At 56.6% G+C, this 18,032-nt stretch overlaps 5 protein-coding genes across 5 annotated transcripts, besides 5 other annotated features; all 5 read left to right on the plus strand.

Annotated features, from left to right (window-relative positions):
* Nucleotides 1–18,032: part of a sequence feature (areas not merged during assembly with more than two copies in the genome that could not be assigned to a particular haplotype) that runs on past the window's edge.
* On the plus strand, nt 160–825 carry Tc00.1047053508501.10 (uncharacterized protein; the record flags this gene model as incomplete). Its single annotated transcript, XM_813044.1, has 1 exon — nt 160–825. One exon carries the CDS (start codon nt 160–162, stop codon nt 823–825), a length of 666 nt encoding a protein of 221 aa, XP_818137.1.
* Nucleotides 3,027–3,926, plus strand: Tc00.1047053508501.40 (mucin TcMUCII, putative; the record flags this gene model as incomplete). The annotated part of the gene is made up of 1 exon (XM_813045.1): nt 3,027–3,926. The coding sequence occupies one exon, from the start codon at nt 3,027–3,029 to the stop codon at nt 3,924–3,926; it is 900 nt and encodes a 299-aa protein (XP_818138.1).
* Nucleotides 5,154–9,099: a mobile genetic element.
* Nucleotides 9,210–9,856: a mobile genetic element.
* Nucleotides 12,366–13,016, plus strand: Tc00.1047053508501.70 (mucin TcMUCII, putative; the record flags this gene model as incomplete). The annotated part of the gene is made up of 1 exon (XM_813046.1): nt 12,366–13,016. One exon carries the CDS (start codon nt 12,366–12,368, stop codon nt 13,014–13,016), a length of 651 nt encoding a protein of 216 aa, XP_818139.1.
* Nucleotides 12,823–12,904: a microsatellite.
* Nucleotides 13,286–13,379: a microsatellite.
* Nucleotides 13,579–15,057, plus strand: Tc00.1047053508501.80 (mucin-associated surface protein (MASP), putative; the record flags this gene model as incomplete). The annotated part of the gene is made up of 1 exon (XM_813047.1): nt 13,579–15,057. The coding sequence occupies one exon, from the start codon at nt 13,579–13,581 to the stop codon at nt 15,055–15,057; it is 1,479 nt and encodes a 492-aa protein (XP_818140.1).
* Nucleotides 16,985–17,596, plus strand: Tc00.1047053508501.90 (uncharacterized protein; the record flags this gene model as incomplete). Its single annotated transcript, XM_813048.1, has 1 exon — nt 16,985–17,596. One exon carries the CDS (start codon nt 16,985–16,987, stop codon nt 17,594–17,596), a length of 612 nt encoding a protein of 203 aa, XP_818141.1.

The raw sequence follows: 18,032 nt of genomic DNA on the forward strand, positions 1-18,032 counted from the left end.
CTGGTGCTGCGGATGCGGTGGTTGTGCCGGTGGATTTGTCGTGTGCTCCGAGTGACGGCAGCCTGAGCTGTCGCGTGTGTGTGGGCGTGGAGGAATTGTTCTGGTGCCAGTGCCGAGGCTCAGTATGAGAATTATACGTTCAGTGGCTTTGATGTGCGCATGCATGGCAGTAATGGTGATCTGGGTGCTGTGTGCCATGTGGTCAATGCGGTGTACACGTGTAGCAGCTGTGCTGCCAGCTGTGCAAGGAAAGAGGAAGGGGCCACCGTTGCCTTCACGATGAATGTGACGACACATAAGTACGCCGGCCCTTATGAATTGTGGTGGCGTCAATTTCCCCCCGATGGAACCATCCATCCGCCTGCACGGAGCAGCGATGCTGACCAGACGGGCATCTCTCAGTTGCCGCCACCCCGTGAAGAGAAGGAAGACACAAAATCTGGTGGGACAACTGCGCCGCAAGTTAATGCTGAGCCGTCACGTCAGAACGAGGATTGGCGACGGTCTGCGGCGGCTGACGGACCCAACACCGTCGATCGGAGTCCCGCATCCAACACGGCGACCAACACGTCCGAGACGAGGCCTGAGTTTGCCACCAATCCGAGCGAAGTGATGGTCCCGAATGCTTCCAAGAAGAGGCCTTCCTTCGCCAACGGTCCGAGAATATTAGTGGCGTCGAATGCATCCGGGATCACGTCTGTCACTTGTGGCGGCAGGGAACACGTTGCCGCGGATAACACGGACGAGGTGAGTGAGCGCAGCGCCACTGGACACAAAACTCCTTTCTTCAGAAAATGGCGCTGCGGGCAGTGGATTTGTTGCTGAGGGTGATGCGGGCGGATTGACTCAACGCCATGCCTCTGGACACGAAAGCAAACCCCTACTACAAAAACTCACCACGCAGTATTCCGGGAGCGGTGTGGGTCTGCACGACTGCTTTGCCCAGCGCTGCGACGCGAAATTGACACTGCGAGAGTTAACTGTTTCCAGCACTGCGCGTGTTTGCGTGTATTGGGCGTTGCTGCTTTTTATTGTATTGTGTGGGATTGTGGCAGTCTTGTGAGCCAAAGAGTGTGGAATTGCGAATTCTCACGGAGAACATGTGCCGCGTTCCCTGCGTGATTTTTTTTAATATTTACATCTTACTGCTGTTTTTTGTTGTTTTCCTGGAATGATAAGTATCCTTGCTGTTCCTTTATTTAATAGTTCTTTCCTGCACACCGTCATGAGTGACGTGATTCCCCTCTTTCTGTTTGCTGTTTTGTTGCCCACACGCGGTGCCGGCCTCATTGCTGTGCGTCCCACGGACTGCACAAAATAATGAGTGGAGGAGCAGGCCGGATGCCGCGTGAAATGTGAGGGATGTTGTGTGGGCTGGTGGAACAATAACGTGGTTTTCTTTTTTCTTTTTATTGCTGCAGGCATTATGAACATACAGAAGCACATGGTCGTTTTGTGCTGCTTGGCACATGAAATAAAAGTCCTGCCGAAAGAATTTTATTTATTTTTTTGGGGAGTCCCGCTGGAATCTAAACCTCGGTTGTTTTTTATATTTCTGTTTTGCGGGGCGTTGTGTGTTTTTGCCCTTTCACTGCTTTCAACTGCCTCATGGTGTGTGTGCGCTGCCGCTGCTGGGCTGCTGCCATTTTTGACTGTGCGGTGGCTGTGATGACACACCGCAGGCTTTACTTTCTGGCTCTGGTGGCGGCACGGTTGTTAGTAATGGTGGTGGGAGAATACTGAGGACGGCTCTGGTGTGTTGGGTTGTGCCACTGAGGCCAAAGGGATGGACATCGTTTAGGGGAGAAGAATCCTAGGCGAAAAAACTCATCCTCTCAGGGTAGAAGTGGGGAGCGGGACAATAATGCGGCAGCGGTAACGGGGGAACTGTCCGAAACACGCATCCCCGAGTCGTCGATGGAAGAACCGTCTTTGCCACCACCGCTGGAGCCGGACTCGGAAATAACGTCTCCTCAAGGGCCGGATGAAGCCGCACCAGCGAAGGGCATAACCCCCGCAGTGCAGCGGATGAAAAGGGCGAGGCCGATTTGGGCGGCACGCGGATCGCATCCCGTGAGGCTCCCGTCACGCAGTCCACATCATCGGGCACTCCAACTGGCCCCACTGCTGCTGCAATGACGCCTGCAAACAGACAGGGTGACGATTCCACTGATACTCCAACAGCACGTAAAAAAGATTTGAAAGCAACCGAGCGCACCGCCAGCAGTGATGCGCTGAATACTCGGGAGAGTGACAGTAGCCCGCAGTTATTCCAGCCGTACAGCCTTACGCCAATACGGGCAGGACGGGGGTCTTTGACGTTGGGAGCAGCTCCGGGAGAGTTGAACCCGCCGCCTCCACAGACGACGAAGAGAATGATACGAAGTCATAACTTCAGAGCGCATCCGACGGCACGGGCACCGCGGCAGACGAAAGTGGGGGGTTCACAACAGTACCAACGACACCACTAATAAAATGAACACAACGTCTGACGACAGTGACGGCAGCACCGCGGTCTTCCACACCACCTCCCCTCTTTTGCCTCTTCTTCTTTTTGTTGCGCGTGTGCTGCTGCTGCTGCGGTGGTGGCTGCGCTTCCCGTGGACCAACAATCCACGTGGTGTGCGGGGATCTATTCTTTTTCATGGCTACTTTGCTGTTGTGTTGCTGTGTGCGCTGCACCTATTCTCGTGTGTGCGCACCCTCCGTGAGGGGTGCCGACACGACGGACCGCTCTCGCCGTATGTGCATGCGGTGGAGCCTTGTGTGCCGCTCCTGTTTGCTTCTCCCTCCTCCATCTGTGTGTTGGTGTTGCGGCAGGGCTGTGTGTGTGTGTGCCTGTTGCCGTGGATTGGAGTGTGTGCTGTGCGTGGTGTGCGGCGTACGGTGCATGCCTGGCTGCTGCCCTCTCCTCATGTGTGTGTTTGCCCTCTGTGTGTGTCTGCCGCACCTCTCGTCTCCCCTGTTGCTCTCCATGTCCCTCACTGTGCAGATCAGCTCCACACCACTGAACGACCACACTCACGATGACGACGTGCCGTCTGCTGTGCGCCCTGTTGGTGCTTGCCCTGTGCTGCTGCCCGTCCGTGGGCGCGACAGCGAGTAGTGGCGATCAAAAAGCGGCCAACGTTTCAACGTCCCCTCAGTCACAGGGAGCAGGTGTTCCAGGACCCGATGGGGCAGGGTCGTTAAGTGGGTCCAGTACTGGACAGACATCACGTGGGAACCTCACATCACAACAATCAGATCCGGCAGCTGGTAAGGGACACGCTCCGTCAGGGATTCCGGGTCCGACCGTCACGGTAGGGTCAAAGGGTCAGGGGGCCGGTACGCCAGCGAGTCTGGGGAACGATGCGGAACAGTCACATGGTATGTCTGGTTTGCGATTGGCAGCAGACCCGGCCAGAACGGTACAGGAACAGGCACAAATTACGGGGGCCGGTGGGTCAGGGTCGCGAATTACGTCCAGTAAAGAACAAACAGGAAGTGGGAGCAAAACGTCACAAGGATTAAGTTCCGGGAACGGTACTGCACAAAATCCGGGTGAAAAAGAGGCGGTAGGGTCAAACAAGCCGGACGGTAAGGAACCGAATTCAGGCACGACGACCGATACCGTACAAGAGACAGGCACGGGATCGGCTACGTCAACGAGTCCCGATTCAACATCTCCGGGGCGTATTACAGAACAGCAACCAAGTGGATCCGCTAACCCAGTCCAACAAATTCAAAAGGCAAATGCGCCAACAACAACAAGCACGACGGCCACTGCGCAAGAGGCATCAACTACCACCACCACTACGACTACAACGACCACTCGCGCACCGTCACTTCTTCGCGAAAGCGACGGCAGCCTCAGCAGCCCTGCGTGGGTGTGTGCCCCGCTGCTGCTCGCCGTATCCGCGCTGGCGTACACCACTCTGGGCTGAAGAATTGTGTGCGGGCTGTGCGTGCCAGCACTCAACCGCGGGGACTTGTGTGCGTCCACTGTGGTCCGATGTGCTAAACCGGATAAAATAATGATTGTGTTTTGCTTCACTTGCCTCCGCTGCCCTGCTGTGTGCTCCTTGCCGCTCCCCGCATCCGTCACGTTGAACGCACCCCAGACAGACTCATGTGCATGGCACGCACACAACTGATTGCGTGGAGTCGCATTTGAGGATGGGTGCGTGCGTGCTGGAGCCATGCTGTGCAGTCCTTTGTTTTGTGTGTTTACATTTTAACTTCATTGCTGTTCGTTTACCTGTGTTTTGTTTCTAATTGTTTTGTGTGTTTTTCTGTTTGCTTGCTGCGGGGCGTTGTGTGTTTTTGCCCTTTCACTGCTTTCAACTGCCTCATGGTGTGTGTGCGCTGCCGCTGCTGGGCTGCTGCCATTTGTGACTGTGCGGTGGCTGTGCGTGGTGTAGCGGCCGTGTCTCTCCTTTTGTTTTCTGTGTTCTTGCAGGCGGCTTCACAGCGTTGGGCGACTCCACTGTTTGTGATGATGACTGGCCGTGTGCTCTGCGTCCTGTTGGCTCCTGCAGTGATGTGCAACAGCTCGTGCGTGTTTTCTATGGCTGCTGCGACGGTGTGTGTGTGCGGCCCGCTGGTGATGGCGCGGTGACTGCTGAGCACGCGCGGGCTGTGATGGCTGCGGAAGGAGGACCGTGGCCGGTGGCTCTGGACGAAAGGGGAACGTGAACTCTGAGGTTGGCAGCAATCAGGAAGACGAGGAGGGTGGAGAAAACACGGCGGGTGAGAGCCCTAATCCCACCCCCGCAGGACCACTCACTGCTCTGACGAGGCAGGATCAATCCTGCAGCGACCCACTGCGAAGTAAAAATTGCAATCCGTCCGGCACTGGCAGCGCCCCTGCCGCTCAGATGCGTGCAAATGGACCGGAGTCTTTGGGCGGAGGGCACGCTGGTGGCGGGAGGACCTCCCAGGGAAGTGAGGCTTCGGAAAAAACCGTCACGGGACAGTCACAGGTGCCAGGGACGGCAAAGGAGACACCGCAAGACGATGAAGGAGGAGAACCCGGAGCGCAACACGAGGCCGACCAAACCACGAAAATGACTGCGATGACTTGTTGCGCAAAGCAGCAGTGGAGCAGGAGGGTCACCAGCGAGATCGCAAGGTGCGCCACGACCCGATGGTGGCGAGAATGCTCATTATTATTTTTTCCCACTCTTACCGGCGCGTCTCGCTATACAATGCCATCCTGGTGCCGAGGAGGCGGTTGAGCAGCGGAAAAAGCTTCCTGCTATGAAGCGACTGCCACTGAGAGAACTTTTTGTTGCGTGGATCTTCCTGAATGCCCCGCCGTTGGCGCGCAGCGGAGGTGCCTGGGCATTCTAGAAGCAGATGGCGAAAGGTTTCCTGCGCGTCAACTGGCGTGCCTGTGGAGGTTGGCTGATCCTGCAGTGGCGGAGACCGCTTCCTGGCACCACAGAACGAGTAGCGGTGAGTGGCTTGGCGAATGGTACGACGCCACTTGTTGCTGGGCTGGGTAGTAAAGCATGTCAGCGGGTCCGTGTGCCATATGGGCGCGATTCCATGTTCCGTGTGTTGTCCGGTTGCCATGGTCTGCGTCGCATGCTGAGCCGCAGGCTCATTAGCATGCACTCCACAATGTCCGTAACAAAACTGCCGGTGCACGGACCGGCCGGCACGCATCAGTGTCAAGAGACGCTGCCAGATCCGGTCCTTGTTGAGGGCCGCTAGGAGAGACTGGCTTTGTGTCGCCACAAGCGGGGTTTTTACTTCTGTGGTGGATCCGAGGGATAATCAGCCACTGCAGGGTCAGGAGCAGCGCACTGGATTCCGTCCTGCAGCTTCAAGGGCGTGTGCCGCAGTTGTTACTTACTTTCTCTATTATCTGCGAGGAATGCAGGGATGAAGGCGGTATGCCAACGCAGGCTGGCGTGGGAACGTCGAAATCGCCATCCGTTGCGAGTATCCACGAGCGGCGGCTGTGCAGCGCTAGAGCCTCTTCGCGGACTCTGCGCTTTTCCCTTATCAGTTCTTTTTCGTCAGTGATTGAGTGGTCTATCGGAAGTTCCACAGCGATGGTGACCCGGTGAGCGGAGGCCGCAGACCAGGGAGGAATGGAGCCACGAAAGAACCGCTCTTCGCGTGGTGAGTCCTCGGTGATGCCGTAGCCCTTTGCGCATGCGTCTACGAAGGCATATGGCTCGTGCCGAGACAACGGCGGGATGCGGAAACCAGCGCGAGGCGAAGGCTCAGACGTTGATCTCCGCATCCAGTCCATCTGACAAGTGCGTTTGTTATCAAACACGGAGAGCCGCACGCAGGCAGAGGACGTGGAGCGGCGGTATATTTGCTTCTAGGAGTGCGGATTACTGGTCGACAGTGCTCGGAACTCCGCTGACAATGCGTGCCAGACCTGCGTACGTCTCTTGCATCTCATTCTTCGCTGAATCCGTCGCTACTGCCCATATGAGCTCGCTGCCGTAGCGCAATTTGGATGCGCCGTATCCGATGATGAACGTGCGTGGGTCATGTGGAGATGGCCCCGCCTCTTTTTGCGCAATGCGGCGTGGCTAAGATATCCGTTGCGAGGCGGCCGCCACATTTACCGTCAGTTGCGGATCGAGATCCATGCCAAGAAGCTTCGCAGTTCGCGATGCCCCCATGGTCATGACTGGGATTTTACATCCAGTCACTTCCAGGGACCACTTTCCTTTGCGATCATAGTTTGACTCCGTGTGCGTGGAGAGTGTGAACCAAGCGGCTTTGCACTTTGACGGGATGATGGCCAGGCCATTTTACTGGCCCCGCGCGTGCAGTTTTTTGAGGACCGTGTTGGCTGCAGGAATGGAGTCTTCCCGAGAGTGGCCGTTGATTACAATGGAGAGGTCGTCCGCGTGCATGTCTGCTGTGACGCCTGAGAAGCCGTTCAGCAGGTTGAGAAGTGGGTGTGCGTAAAGGGAGAAGAAAAATGTGTTCCCAATACGGACCCCTGAGGAGCTCCTCGCAGCGTGGAAGACCGATCGCCGTGTCTGTGGCCAACTCGTGTCTTCGCGTAGCGACCACGCAGAAATTTTCCAAGCCACCTTTGGCAGTTCACCCCCGGAATATTGGCCGGCAAGCGACTGAGGACTCGATGAGCAATGAGCTCAAAGGCCTTGCTGGAGTCTACCAGCACCAACGGAGCCCGATGGGGTCTGCAGTGGAGCTGGCTTCCAACACCGCTCTTCTTGGGAAGGTTCGCTTGGAAGTAATCGGTTCTGTTATGCTCCACTTCGTGTATCAGGTGTGCCAGCTGCATCGTCGTGGTACGCATACTACGATATGCATGCTGGTGGGGACGAGGCGTCTACAGACAAAGCGGTCTCCTCAATGCCATTTTCTCAGCGACCTTACCCACGATGGAGGGAAGGCTGATGGGTCGATATGACTCCGTTAGCGCCGGCGAATTACCGGGTTTCAGGACTGGGACGATGGTGGCTCGTCGCCACTGGACCGGAATCGTACCGGCTGTCCGGCTGTGGTTGATGCGGCGGAGAGGGAATCGGAGACAATTCGTCGAAAGATGTGGTAGCGCCCCGCTGTAGACTTCGTCCGGTCCGGGGCCTTGCCGTACGGTGTGCTGCGCAGCGCTGCACGCGGTTCCGTACGATTAAAAGAGGCATCCAGAGAGAGGGGAGAGAAGGAACCTATCGAAGATGAGGCGGCCGACTCGTTGTTGTTCTGCGGCCTAAGAAGGGGAGGGAGAAGAAATACACAAGGACTTGTTTTCTCCGTTTTTTCCCGTTGGAAAACCCAATCGCCTTGCGAGGTGGGGAGGAATCCAAGATTGAGCGCATCCGCTGCTCTCCTCGCTGTCCTGAAATTATTCTTGCGGCCATCGTACATCAACGCCGTTGTGGGAGACGGAATTGATGTCTTTTTACGTCCGGAATGTATTTTTTAGGCGAGTGGTTTGCCTGGGTTTAACTTGCTGATGCGACGCCGATGTTTGCTGCGCGAGCGCTCACGGAGTAGGAGGAAGAATTGGCTCCTTGCCCGTTGCGTCTCTGTTTCACGGTCGGGCGTCGGTAACTGCAGACAGCGGGCCTTGCTGTCGGTAGCAATCCGCTCTGCCTTCGCAAGGGTGTCGCCCCGGAGCTTGGGATCATCCTTGTGCATGCCGCGGGGTCAATGCCGTCGAAGTGAAACTGCAAGTGCTCTCGTAAAAGCCTTAATGCCGGTTGATTGCTTTTTATGGTCGCATGCTGGAAGTTGTGCGTCGAGGTCGTTGGCGAAGGACTCCCACTTGGACTTCCACCAGCTGTAGAAAACTCGACGTACCGAAGTGGGTGCCGAGGGCATGGTATCCTTAAATGCCTGATGCAGCGTGAATGTCAACACATAGTGGTCACTGAGCGGCGGCACATTGGCTCTCCAGTCGGACACGGTAAGATGCCTTGACCATGTCCGGTTGATACAGGATCTCTCTCTTGCACCACGAGCATGCTTTGTTTCACCAGGGGTGTTAACAAAGGTGTGTCCTGCATCCGTGCGCGGTTGTATAAAATTCTACAGCGGAGTTGCTTGGAGGGGTCTCCAGGAAGGTCTCCCACCGTGGGCGACGCACGTTGAAATCTCCACACGGAATGAGCGGCGACGAGACCGAGAGGCAGCTCAGCAACCGCCTAGGGGTTGTGTCGGTTGCGGCGGTGGTCTCATATAGGTGCTCGCCACAATAAGATCACGGTTCTGGCCCAGCGCGAATTGGACCACCACCACGTCGAGGCTGGAATCACGTTGAGGAGTGATGAGGGGCATACGCTTGGAGCGGAGGTTTTTCCGCACCAGCACCGCTGCAACACATTCCTTGCGGATACGTGATTGTGCGTGGGGCACACACTCTCCAGTATGCATGCTGGCGATCTGCTCCGCCGACTTCCAGGTCTCCCGGATGGCCATCATGTCTGCTCCTTGCGCCATTAATGTTGCGAGTTTGGCCGGCGTCGGTGAGGGAACGGTCATCCGGAGTGCTGCTATGGGGCTCGGGCTCCGCTCAACGTCCCGCCTCGCAGTAGCTTTTGCCTCTGTGCGTCACATACGGCACGCAGACGACACGTGTAGCGCTGGTAAGCGCCGACGAAATCCGGCAGCAGTGAAACCCGCTCGTCCGTCGCATCGTCTGAATCCCACTTGCTGCGATCCTCACTGCTGTCTGCACGCTTCGTGCTTGCGTGCCCCCTGGTGGCCGGGATATGGTTTGGCCCTTCACGCTGTATGCGCTTGAATTGTCCTTTCGCGACTCTTCGCTTGTCTTGGCCCCTGGCCCCGGCGGTGTATTGAATGCGTTGCTGCGCCATCTTGTACCCGCAGCCCGCTGCTCGCTCAGAACGATGAGTGGCACCTCCCTTGCTGACGGCAGCCTGCGAAGTTCCTGGGAAACGGGGGACACTACTCGCATCCGCAGACACGGGAAGAACGCATGCCGCACGGAGAATTGTCGGCCCCTCCCGCTGCTCTCTGTCCTGCTAGGGGTGAGCAAGGGACTGGTCCACCGCCGCCTGTCAGCGCTGCTGGCACGCCACCGACGTCAGCCTCGATTAACGCCACGACGCACGGTCTCCGACGTGGTGACGCCTGTCCGTGACAAAACGGCACGAGGGCTGAGCGAGCGCATCGCCGTGGAGTGTGGGCGTTGCAGGGGCGGCGTCCCGCGCTGCACCCTCACCGTCGCCGCTCTCTCGCAGTCGCGACCGGCATCTCGACTGCGTTCGACAACGTTGGCGCTGGGCGAGTGCTGGCTGTGGTCTGCGGGCTCCCGTGCCTGTGCTGTCGAGCCCAACACTGGTTGCGCAGCCGCGTTGGGGTGAGTGATCGCGTTGGGGTGAGTGATCGCGAACAATATTTCCGACAGTAGCTCGCCTCAGCCGGAGCAGCCCACTGCAGCACGCGGATAACACTGGTCCGAGGAACACTTGTTTAGACGGGTGTGAGCTGCTGCCGTGCGTGGTGCATGGACTATTTGATTGCGTGAGGAGGTGCATGGAGTGACGAATACTTCTGTTTGGCGTGTCGCGGTGTGTTGGAATGATGTTCGGAAAACATGTGAGGGGTGTTGTGTGTAGTTTGTGTGTCTTCTCTGGTGGAGCCGACATGTGTGCGGGGATTGTGGCATTGCTGGCTGACAGTTCCACGTCACTCTTCGGCATTCCTGGATGTGCTGAGGAATGACGGCTGGCGACCAGCGTGTTGGTGCTGCTGGTGGGAATAAGTACACGAGGAACTGGCCATTTTCTCTTTCCCATGATGGAGCCGATGAACTGGCACGAGGGCAGCGGCTGCAGGCTGCCTGCCAGCACGTGTGAGCAGCGGATCCATGCACACACAGACGCTCATCGCAAGAGCCTGTGCGATCACAGTGGCTTTTGTGGTGTGCTTTTGTGGCCGTCAGCCCGTCGGAGAATGTGTGAAGCAAACGGCTGACTGCACGCAAGGAGAATAAGTGCGTGCACTGTGCCGTGTTTCGGCGTCGATGGCAGAGCGGCAGGAGGCCCGTGCTGGCAACTGAGATCTTTGCGTGGCGAGGGATGTCGGTGTTGATTTTGGATCGTCGAGGGTGAAATGAATTTGCTGCAGCCCGTGTGTGTGGCCACTCCGGCGGAGGGCGACACAAAAGGGAGGGATGCAGGCGCTGCGTGTGTCTGCAGGTGCCATGCAACAACGTCACAACAAACATGCTGCGACTCGGTGACCCTCACATCGCTGTGGTCCTCACGAACAGCCCGGGCACGGCCCGCATCGATGCACTTCGTGGACGGAGTGAGGCATCTTTTGAGGCGCAGCAGGGAGCAGGATGTGTTGACGCAGCCACGACGTGCATGGAGTGTCACGATGGCACAGCCGGCTGTGGCTGGTGGAATATTTGCTTCTCGGAGGCAACAGAGAGGGAGAGCTGCTGCTGCTGACGTCGTTGCTGCCTTTTGTGGCCTCCCATGCCGATTATTGTCTGTCCGCTGATCATGGGTGGTGTGCCTCCACTAGTGACGTCGTCTGCAGGCATTCCACAGCACCAGCGAAACACACATCACGTCGCATGCCTTGGCTGTGGATGTGGTGTCGTGAAATCAGCCGGCATTATTTTGCCCGACTCCTTTTCACTGCCTTGCGACAAATAGATGCGTCGCCGCCCGAGTCATTCACTGCAGCTCCGTGTGCTGTACTGCCGGCACAATACTCTCGTGTTGTCTGGCGCCTGGCTGACAGTCCAAGCACCACTGCGCTGGGACATGCAGGGATGTGGACTGCCGCTCACGGTGTTGGGCACCGCTGTTTGGACGCGGCAGCCACACGAGCGGATGTATTGTGGCACAATCGAATGCGTGAAATACGCGGAACCACAGCGGCTGCAATAATATCGACGGTGTGGCACCACGGAGTATGTGAGGGGTGATGCATGATGAATCAGAGTGGGCGGCATGCGAGGGAAGTGCACCGCGACGGAGCGTCGCCCCGCCCTCAGCCTGCAGGGGAATGTACGCCCACAAAATATATGGTCGAGGCACCACCAAACACGCATGCCCTTCTGTGCAGCAATAAATAGGAGCGAAGGTGCGTTCTGGTGCGTGGGAGTCCACTCACATATTCTCATTTCCACCGCAATAAACGGCGAGGAATCAGGTGCCACAGCAACGAATGAGGAAATAAAAACATCTATTGCAGCACTTTACCAGCGAAAAGCAGGAACAACGCAAATTGAATTATTGGCTGCACCAACACAATAAAAATTCACAAGAGAAGGAAACAGTTGTGCACACCGCAGGAACCCCAACACACGATGCAGGCATGAAGGTTTACCCTCCGCAAAAACAATAGCAACATATGCAGACATCTTCCACCCTCCAGAAAGAAACACAAATAAATGGCTGCTTTATTCCATTCCTTGCGCCTGACTTTGCGTGTGCTGCTGCTGCTGCGGTGGTGGCTGCGCTTCCCGTGGACCAACAATCCACGTGGTGTGCGGGGATCTATTCTTTTTCATGGTTACTTTACTGTTGTGTTGCTGTGTGCGCTGCACCTATTCTCGTGTGTGCGCACCCTCCGTGAGGGGTGCCGACACGACGGACCGCTCTCGCCGTATGTGCATGCGGTGGAGCCTTGTGTGCCGCTCCTGTTTGCTTCTCCCTCCTCCATCTGTGTGTTGGTGTTGCGGCAGGGCTGTGTGTGTGTGTGTGCCTGCTGCCGTGGATTGGAGTGTGTGCTGTGCGTGGTGTGCGGCGTACGGTGCATGCCTGGCTGCTGCCCTCTCCTCATGTGTGTGTTTGCCCTCTGTGTGTGTCTGCCGCACCTCTCGTCTCCCCTGTTGCTCTCCATGTCCCTCACTGTGCAGATCAGCTCCACACCACCGAACGACCACACTCACGATGACGACGTGCCGTCTGCTGTGCGCCCTGTTGGTGCTCACCCTGTGCTGCTGCCCGTCCTTGTGCGTGACAGCGACTGGTGGAGATCAAGATAAGCGTGGCCCAAATTCATCGCCTGCTTTGCCACAGGGAACAAGTGGCGCAGGACCCGGTGGGTCAAAGTCGCAAAGTACTTCGACGGAGACAAGTTCGACAGGTATGAACGTTACGTTACCGGGACCCCAAAGTCCGGAAGGTAAAGGACAAGCATCGGAAACGAGGACCGATACCGGAAATCCGGACGGTGAGGAATCCGCTCCGGCAGGGAACTCAAATACCGAAGGTACGGAGTCTATTCCAAAAGCGAAACCAGTTGGGTCCGATGGGTCAGGGTCGTCAGGTGGGTCCGCTAACCCAGCTGCAGCATCAATTTCCGTGACCGCTTCTGTACCGGCACAAGGTCAGAAGGAAAATGCGCCAACAACAACAACCACTACTACGACAAAAGCACCAACTACCACCACCACTACGACTACGGAGGCGCCAACTACAACGACCACCCGCGCACCGTCACTTCTTCGCGAAAGCGACGGCAGCCTCAGCAGCTCTGCGTGGGTGTGTGCCCCGCTGCTGCTCGCCGTATCCGCGCTGGCGTACACCACTCTGGGCTGAAGAATTGTGTGCGGGCTGTGCGTGCCGGCATTCAACCGCGGGGACTTGTGTGCGTCCACTGTGGTCCGATGTGCTAAACAGGATAAAATAATGATTGTGTTTTGCTTCACTTGCCTCCGCTGCCCTGCTGTGTGCTCCTTGCCGCTCCCCGCATCCGTCACGTTGAACGCACCCCGGACACACTCATGTGCATGGCACGCACACAACTGATTGCGTGGAGTCGCATTTGAGGATGGGTGCGTGCGCGCTGGAGCCATACTGTGCAGCCCTTTGTTTTGTGTGTGTTTACATTTTTACTTCATTGCTGTTTGTTTACCTGTGTTTTGTTTCTAATTGTTTTGTGTGTTTTTCTGTTTGCTTGCTGCGGGGCGTTGTGTGTTTTTGCCCTTTCACTGCTTTCAACTGCCTCATGGTGTGTGTGCGCTGCCGCTGCTGGGCTGCTGCCATTTGTGACTGTGCGGTGGCTGTGCGTGGTGTAGCGGCCGTGTCTCTCCTTTTGCTTCCGCTCTGCGTTGACGGGGAGTTAGTTTGTGCTGAAGGCTGCAGGCAAGTGACAGGAGTGATGGCGATGATGATGACTGGCCGTGTGCTGCTGGTGTGTGCCCTCTGCGTGCTGTGGTGCGGTGCCGGCGGCGGTGGCTGTGATGAGACAACGCAGGCTTCGCCTTCTGGCTCTGGTGGCGGCACGGTTGTTGGTACTGGTGCTGGCCCAAGTGGTGGAGCTGACAATGGTTTGGTTGCTTCTGAGCCTAATGGGGAGAGCGAGGGGGATCGTTTGGAGGGGACGGATTTGGGGCAAATAAACTCATCCCCTCGCGGTGGAACTGTGGGGCTAGACAACAAGTTGGCAGTGATGCCTGTGGGATCTCCGGTAACACGCAATCAAGTGTTGTCGAATGAAGCGCTGTCTTTGCAGTCACCACCATCACCAAAACCATCAGCACCAGAATTACAGGATTTGCCAGAAGGCCCACCACTATCCGGTGGCAGCCAAGGTGGTGAAGCTGACAATGCCGTTGGTGGTGTTGGCCCGAGTGGAAGTTCTTCTGGAAGTGGTGTTAAATCCATGGTATCCGCTTCTTTTTCCGCCTGTACGCTTTCACCCCCCAATCCCGTTGACTGGGATGTTTTGCAGGGCGGCAAGGGTACGACAGCCACCCTGAGCATGGATTCCTCAGAAAAAAGTGTTAAGTCACAATCAGCAGAACCTCCAGCACCCGCACAACCCAACTTGGATAGACAAGAGGCGTCAACATCTAATGCAGAAGACCACTCCCCTGTTAAGCCACACACCGCAGGAAATCAAGTTGTTAATGGCGGTGCAACTGGAAAGGAGAACACGCAGAGGGCCGCAGTGACGGGAGGACCTTCCAGCGACACACAACCAACAACACTGCAACCAGCTCCGCAAGAACAGCCAAAAACAGAACTAATAATAGTGCCCGCAGGAAAAGAACGCGCAACAGACCCACGTACTCGAGAAAAAGAAGAAAGAGACTCCAAGAAAGCACCACGACCACCACCACCGGCAAGTTCAGCAGGAGGAACCCCAGCAGCAAAAGACTTACAAATTTCAGTGGAGGAAATGCACCAAACGTCACCGTCAGAAACCCAAAAACTCCTTTTGGGACAAGAAACCCCTTCAAAGGATGACGCGGAAGATCAAAACACTGAGGGCACAGCAACATCGGATTCGGTGAAGGACGAAGCTGCCAGCAGCTTGGTGGAAACAACAGCTCCACCCATCTCTACAAGTGGCGGTGCTGATACAAAGAGTGTAGCGAGTGAGGATGCTGATAATGCTCAGCAGCCCAACCATAAAGAGGCACACAAAGACCCCGAGCCTCAAAATACGAGTCCTGCTTTTACAGCCACTGAGGCACTGCCACAAACAGCAATACCACTCACCACCGCTCCAACAAATGATACGACGACACCTGGCGACAGCGACGGCAGCACCGCGGTCTCCCACACCACCTCCCCTCCTTTGCTTCTTCTTGTTGTTGCGTGTGCGGCTGCTGCTGCGGTGGTGGCTGCGTGAGAGTGAGGGAGAGAGAGCCGTGCACCGCCCGCACACACACTCGTCCTTCACTCTCTGTGTGTGTCCCCTTGCATGGACTCTCGCCCTCACCTCACTCCACGAAGCACACACAATAATGTGCCCATTGTATATATGCATGCACACCCATGCAGGCCCGTTGGTGCTTTCTTTTGCACGACACGCACCGCTGCCGTCCTGCCTGGCTGCATGGGCGGAGCACCGTAACTGTTTCTGTTTTGTTTTTATTGCATTGAGTGGGCGACCTCTCTCTCTCCCTATTGGGCTTTACGGGAGCAATGGGAGTGTGTGCGCTGGTCGTCCCACCTGTTGCTGCGCGTCCCCACTGCTGGGTGGACGCCCCCACGCTTCGGCTTTTTGTTGTTGGTATTTTTTATTCTCTGCCTGTGTTGTGGTTGAGTGCACCCATCTTACTTTTTTTGATTGCTGGTTTGCTTTGACTGCGGACGCCTGATTCCTCTTTGTGTGTTCTCACATTGTTTTCTTTCTCCTTCTAAAAGTGTCAGCCACTCGTATCCTTGTAAAGCCACAACGTCCTTTCTTTTCCACATACGCCATGCGTCAGTTGATCCACGTCACCCCACGGTCTGCAGCGCTGCTGGAGCTGCTTGTGATGATGCCTGCGACGGGAATTGCCAGCGGGTGCTTTGCTGCCACCCTGACGTATCCTTTGCTTCCTTGACGATGTAGGGCGTACCGACGGCGCGCGGGCGTCTGTGGTGATGGTGAGGCACGTGCGTCTCAAACCGTATGATGCGTCGCAGGTGTGCAGCGTCGTTTCGAAGCACCAATGGGCGTTTCTACTCATCATGGCGTCCACAACGGATCCGGATGGCAGCAGGAGGCACTGCGATTCCTCCTGGTGTTGCACAGCGACTTTGTTGGACGGCGCGCCTGATTGGCGTCTCTTGGGGCTTTTGTGGGAGAAGGTGGGAGGCTGAGGGCATTAGGACTGAATTGTTTTGAGTGGCTGCGTTCCGTTGACTTGCGGTCGGTCGTTGCACTCTTTTGGGGTTTGGCGGCCCGTCTCTTTTGTTTACTTCCCACCGCAGCACGCGGATAACACTGGTCCGAGGAGCACTTGTTTGACGGGTGTGAGCTGCTGCCGTGCGTGGTGCATGGACTATTTGATTGTGTGGGGAGGTGCATGGAGTGACGAATACTTCTGTTTTGCGTGTCGCGGTGTGTCGGAATGATGTTCGGAAAACATGTGAGGGGTGTTGTGTGTGGTTTGTGTGTCTTCTCTGGTGGAGCCGACATGTGTGCGGGGATTGTGGCATTGCTGGCTGACAGTTCCACGTCACTTTTCGGCATTCCTGGATGTGCTGAGGAATGACGGCTGGCGACCAGCGTGTTGGTGCTGCTGGTGGGAATAAGTGCATCGGGAATAGGCCATTTTCTCTTTCCCATGCTGGAGCCGATGAACTGGCACGAGGGCAGCGGCTGCAGGCTGCCTGCCAGCACGTGTGAGCAGCGGATCCATGCACACACAGACGCTCATCGCAAGAGCCTGTGCGATCACAGTGGCTTTTGTGGCGTGCTTTTGTGGGCGTCAGCCCGTCGGAGAATGTGTGAAGCAAACGGCTGACTGCACGCAAGGAGAATAAGTGCGTGCACTGTGCCGTGTTTCGGCGTCGATGGCAGAGCGGCAGGAGGCCCGTGCTGGCAACTGAGATCTTTGCGTGGCGAGGGATGTCGGTGTTGATTTTGGATCGTCGAGGGTGAAATGAATTTGCTGCTGCCCGTGTGTGTGGCCACTCCGGCGGAGGGCGAACACAAAAGGGAAGGATGCAGGCGCTGCGTGTGTGTGTGCAGGTGCCATGCAACAACGTCACAACAAACATGCTGCGACTCGGTGACCCTCACATCGCTGTGGTCCTCATGAACAGCCGAGGCACGGCCCGCATCGATGCACTTAGTGGACGGAGTGAGGCATCTTTTGAGGCGCTGCAGGGAGCAGGATGTGTTGACGCAGCCACGACGTGCATGGAGTGTCACGATGGCACAGCCGGCTGTGGCTGGTGGAATAATTGCTTCTCGGAGGCAACAGATAGAGAGAGAGCTGCTGCTGCTGACGTCGTTGCTGCCTTTTGTGGCCTCCCATGCCGATTATTGTCTGTCCGCTGATCATGGGTGGTGTGCCTCCACTAGTGACGTCGTCTGCAGGCATTTCACAGCACCAGCGAAACACACATCACGTCGCATGCTTTGGCTGTGGGTATGGTGTCGTGAATGCAGCCGGCATTATTTTGCCCGACTCCTTTTCACTGCCTTGCGACAAATAGATGCGTCGCCGCCCGAGTCATTCGCTGCAGCTCCGTGTGTTGTACTGCCGGCACAATACTCTCGTGTTGTCTGGCGCCTGGCTGAAAGTCAAGCACCACTGCGCTGGGACATGCAGGGATGTGGACTGCCGCTCACGGTGTTGGGCACCGCTGTTTGGATGCGGCAGCCACACGAGCGGATGTATTGTGGCACAATGAAATGCGTGAAATACGCGGAACCACAGCGGCTGCAATAATATCGACGGTGTGGCACCACGGAGTATGTGAGGGGTGATACATGATGAATCAGAGTGGGCGGCATGCGAGGGAAGTGCACCGCGACGGAGCGTCGCCCCGCCCTCAGCCTGCAGGGGAATGTACGCCCACAAAATATATGGTCGAGGCACCACCAAACACGCATGCCCTTCTGTGCAGCAATAAATAGGAGCGAAGGTGCGTTCTGGTGCGTGGGAGTCCACTCACATATTCTCATTTCCACCGCAATAAACGGCGAGGAATCAGGTGCCACAGCAACGAAGGAGGAAATAAAAACATCTATTGCAGCACTTTACCAGCGAAAAGCAGGAACAACGCAAATTGAATTATTGGCTGCACCAACACAATAAAAATTCACAAGGGAAGGAAACGGTTGTGCACACCGCAGGAACCCCAACACACGATGCAGGCATGAGG

The sequence above is a fragment of the Trypanosoma cruzi genome, genomic scaffold (genome assembly GCF_000209065.1).
Source record: "Trypanosoma cruzi strain CL Brener 1047053516879 genomic scaffold, whole genome shotgun sequence".
NCBI classification, from domain to species: Eukaryota; Euglenozoa; class Kinetoplastea; order Trypanosomatida; family Trypanosomatidae; genus Trypanosoma; species Trypanosoma cruzi.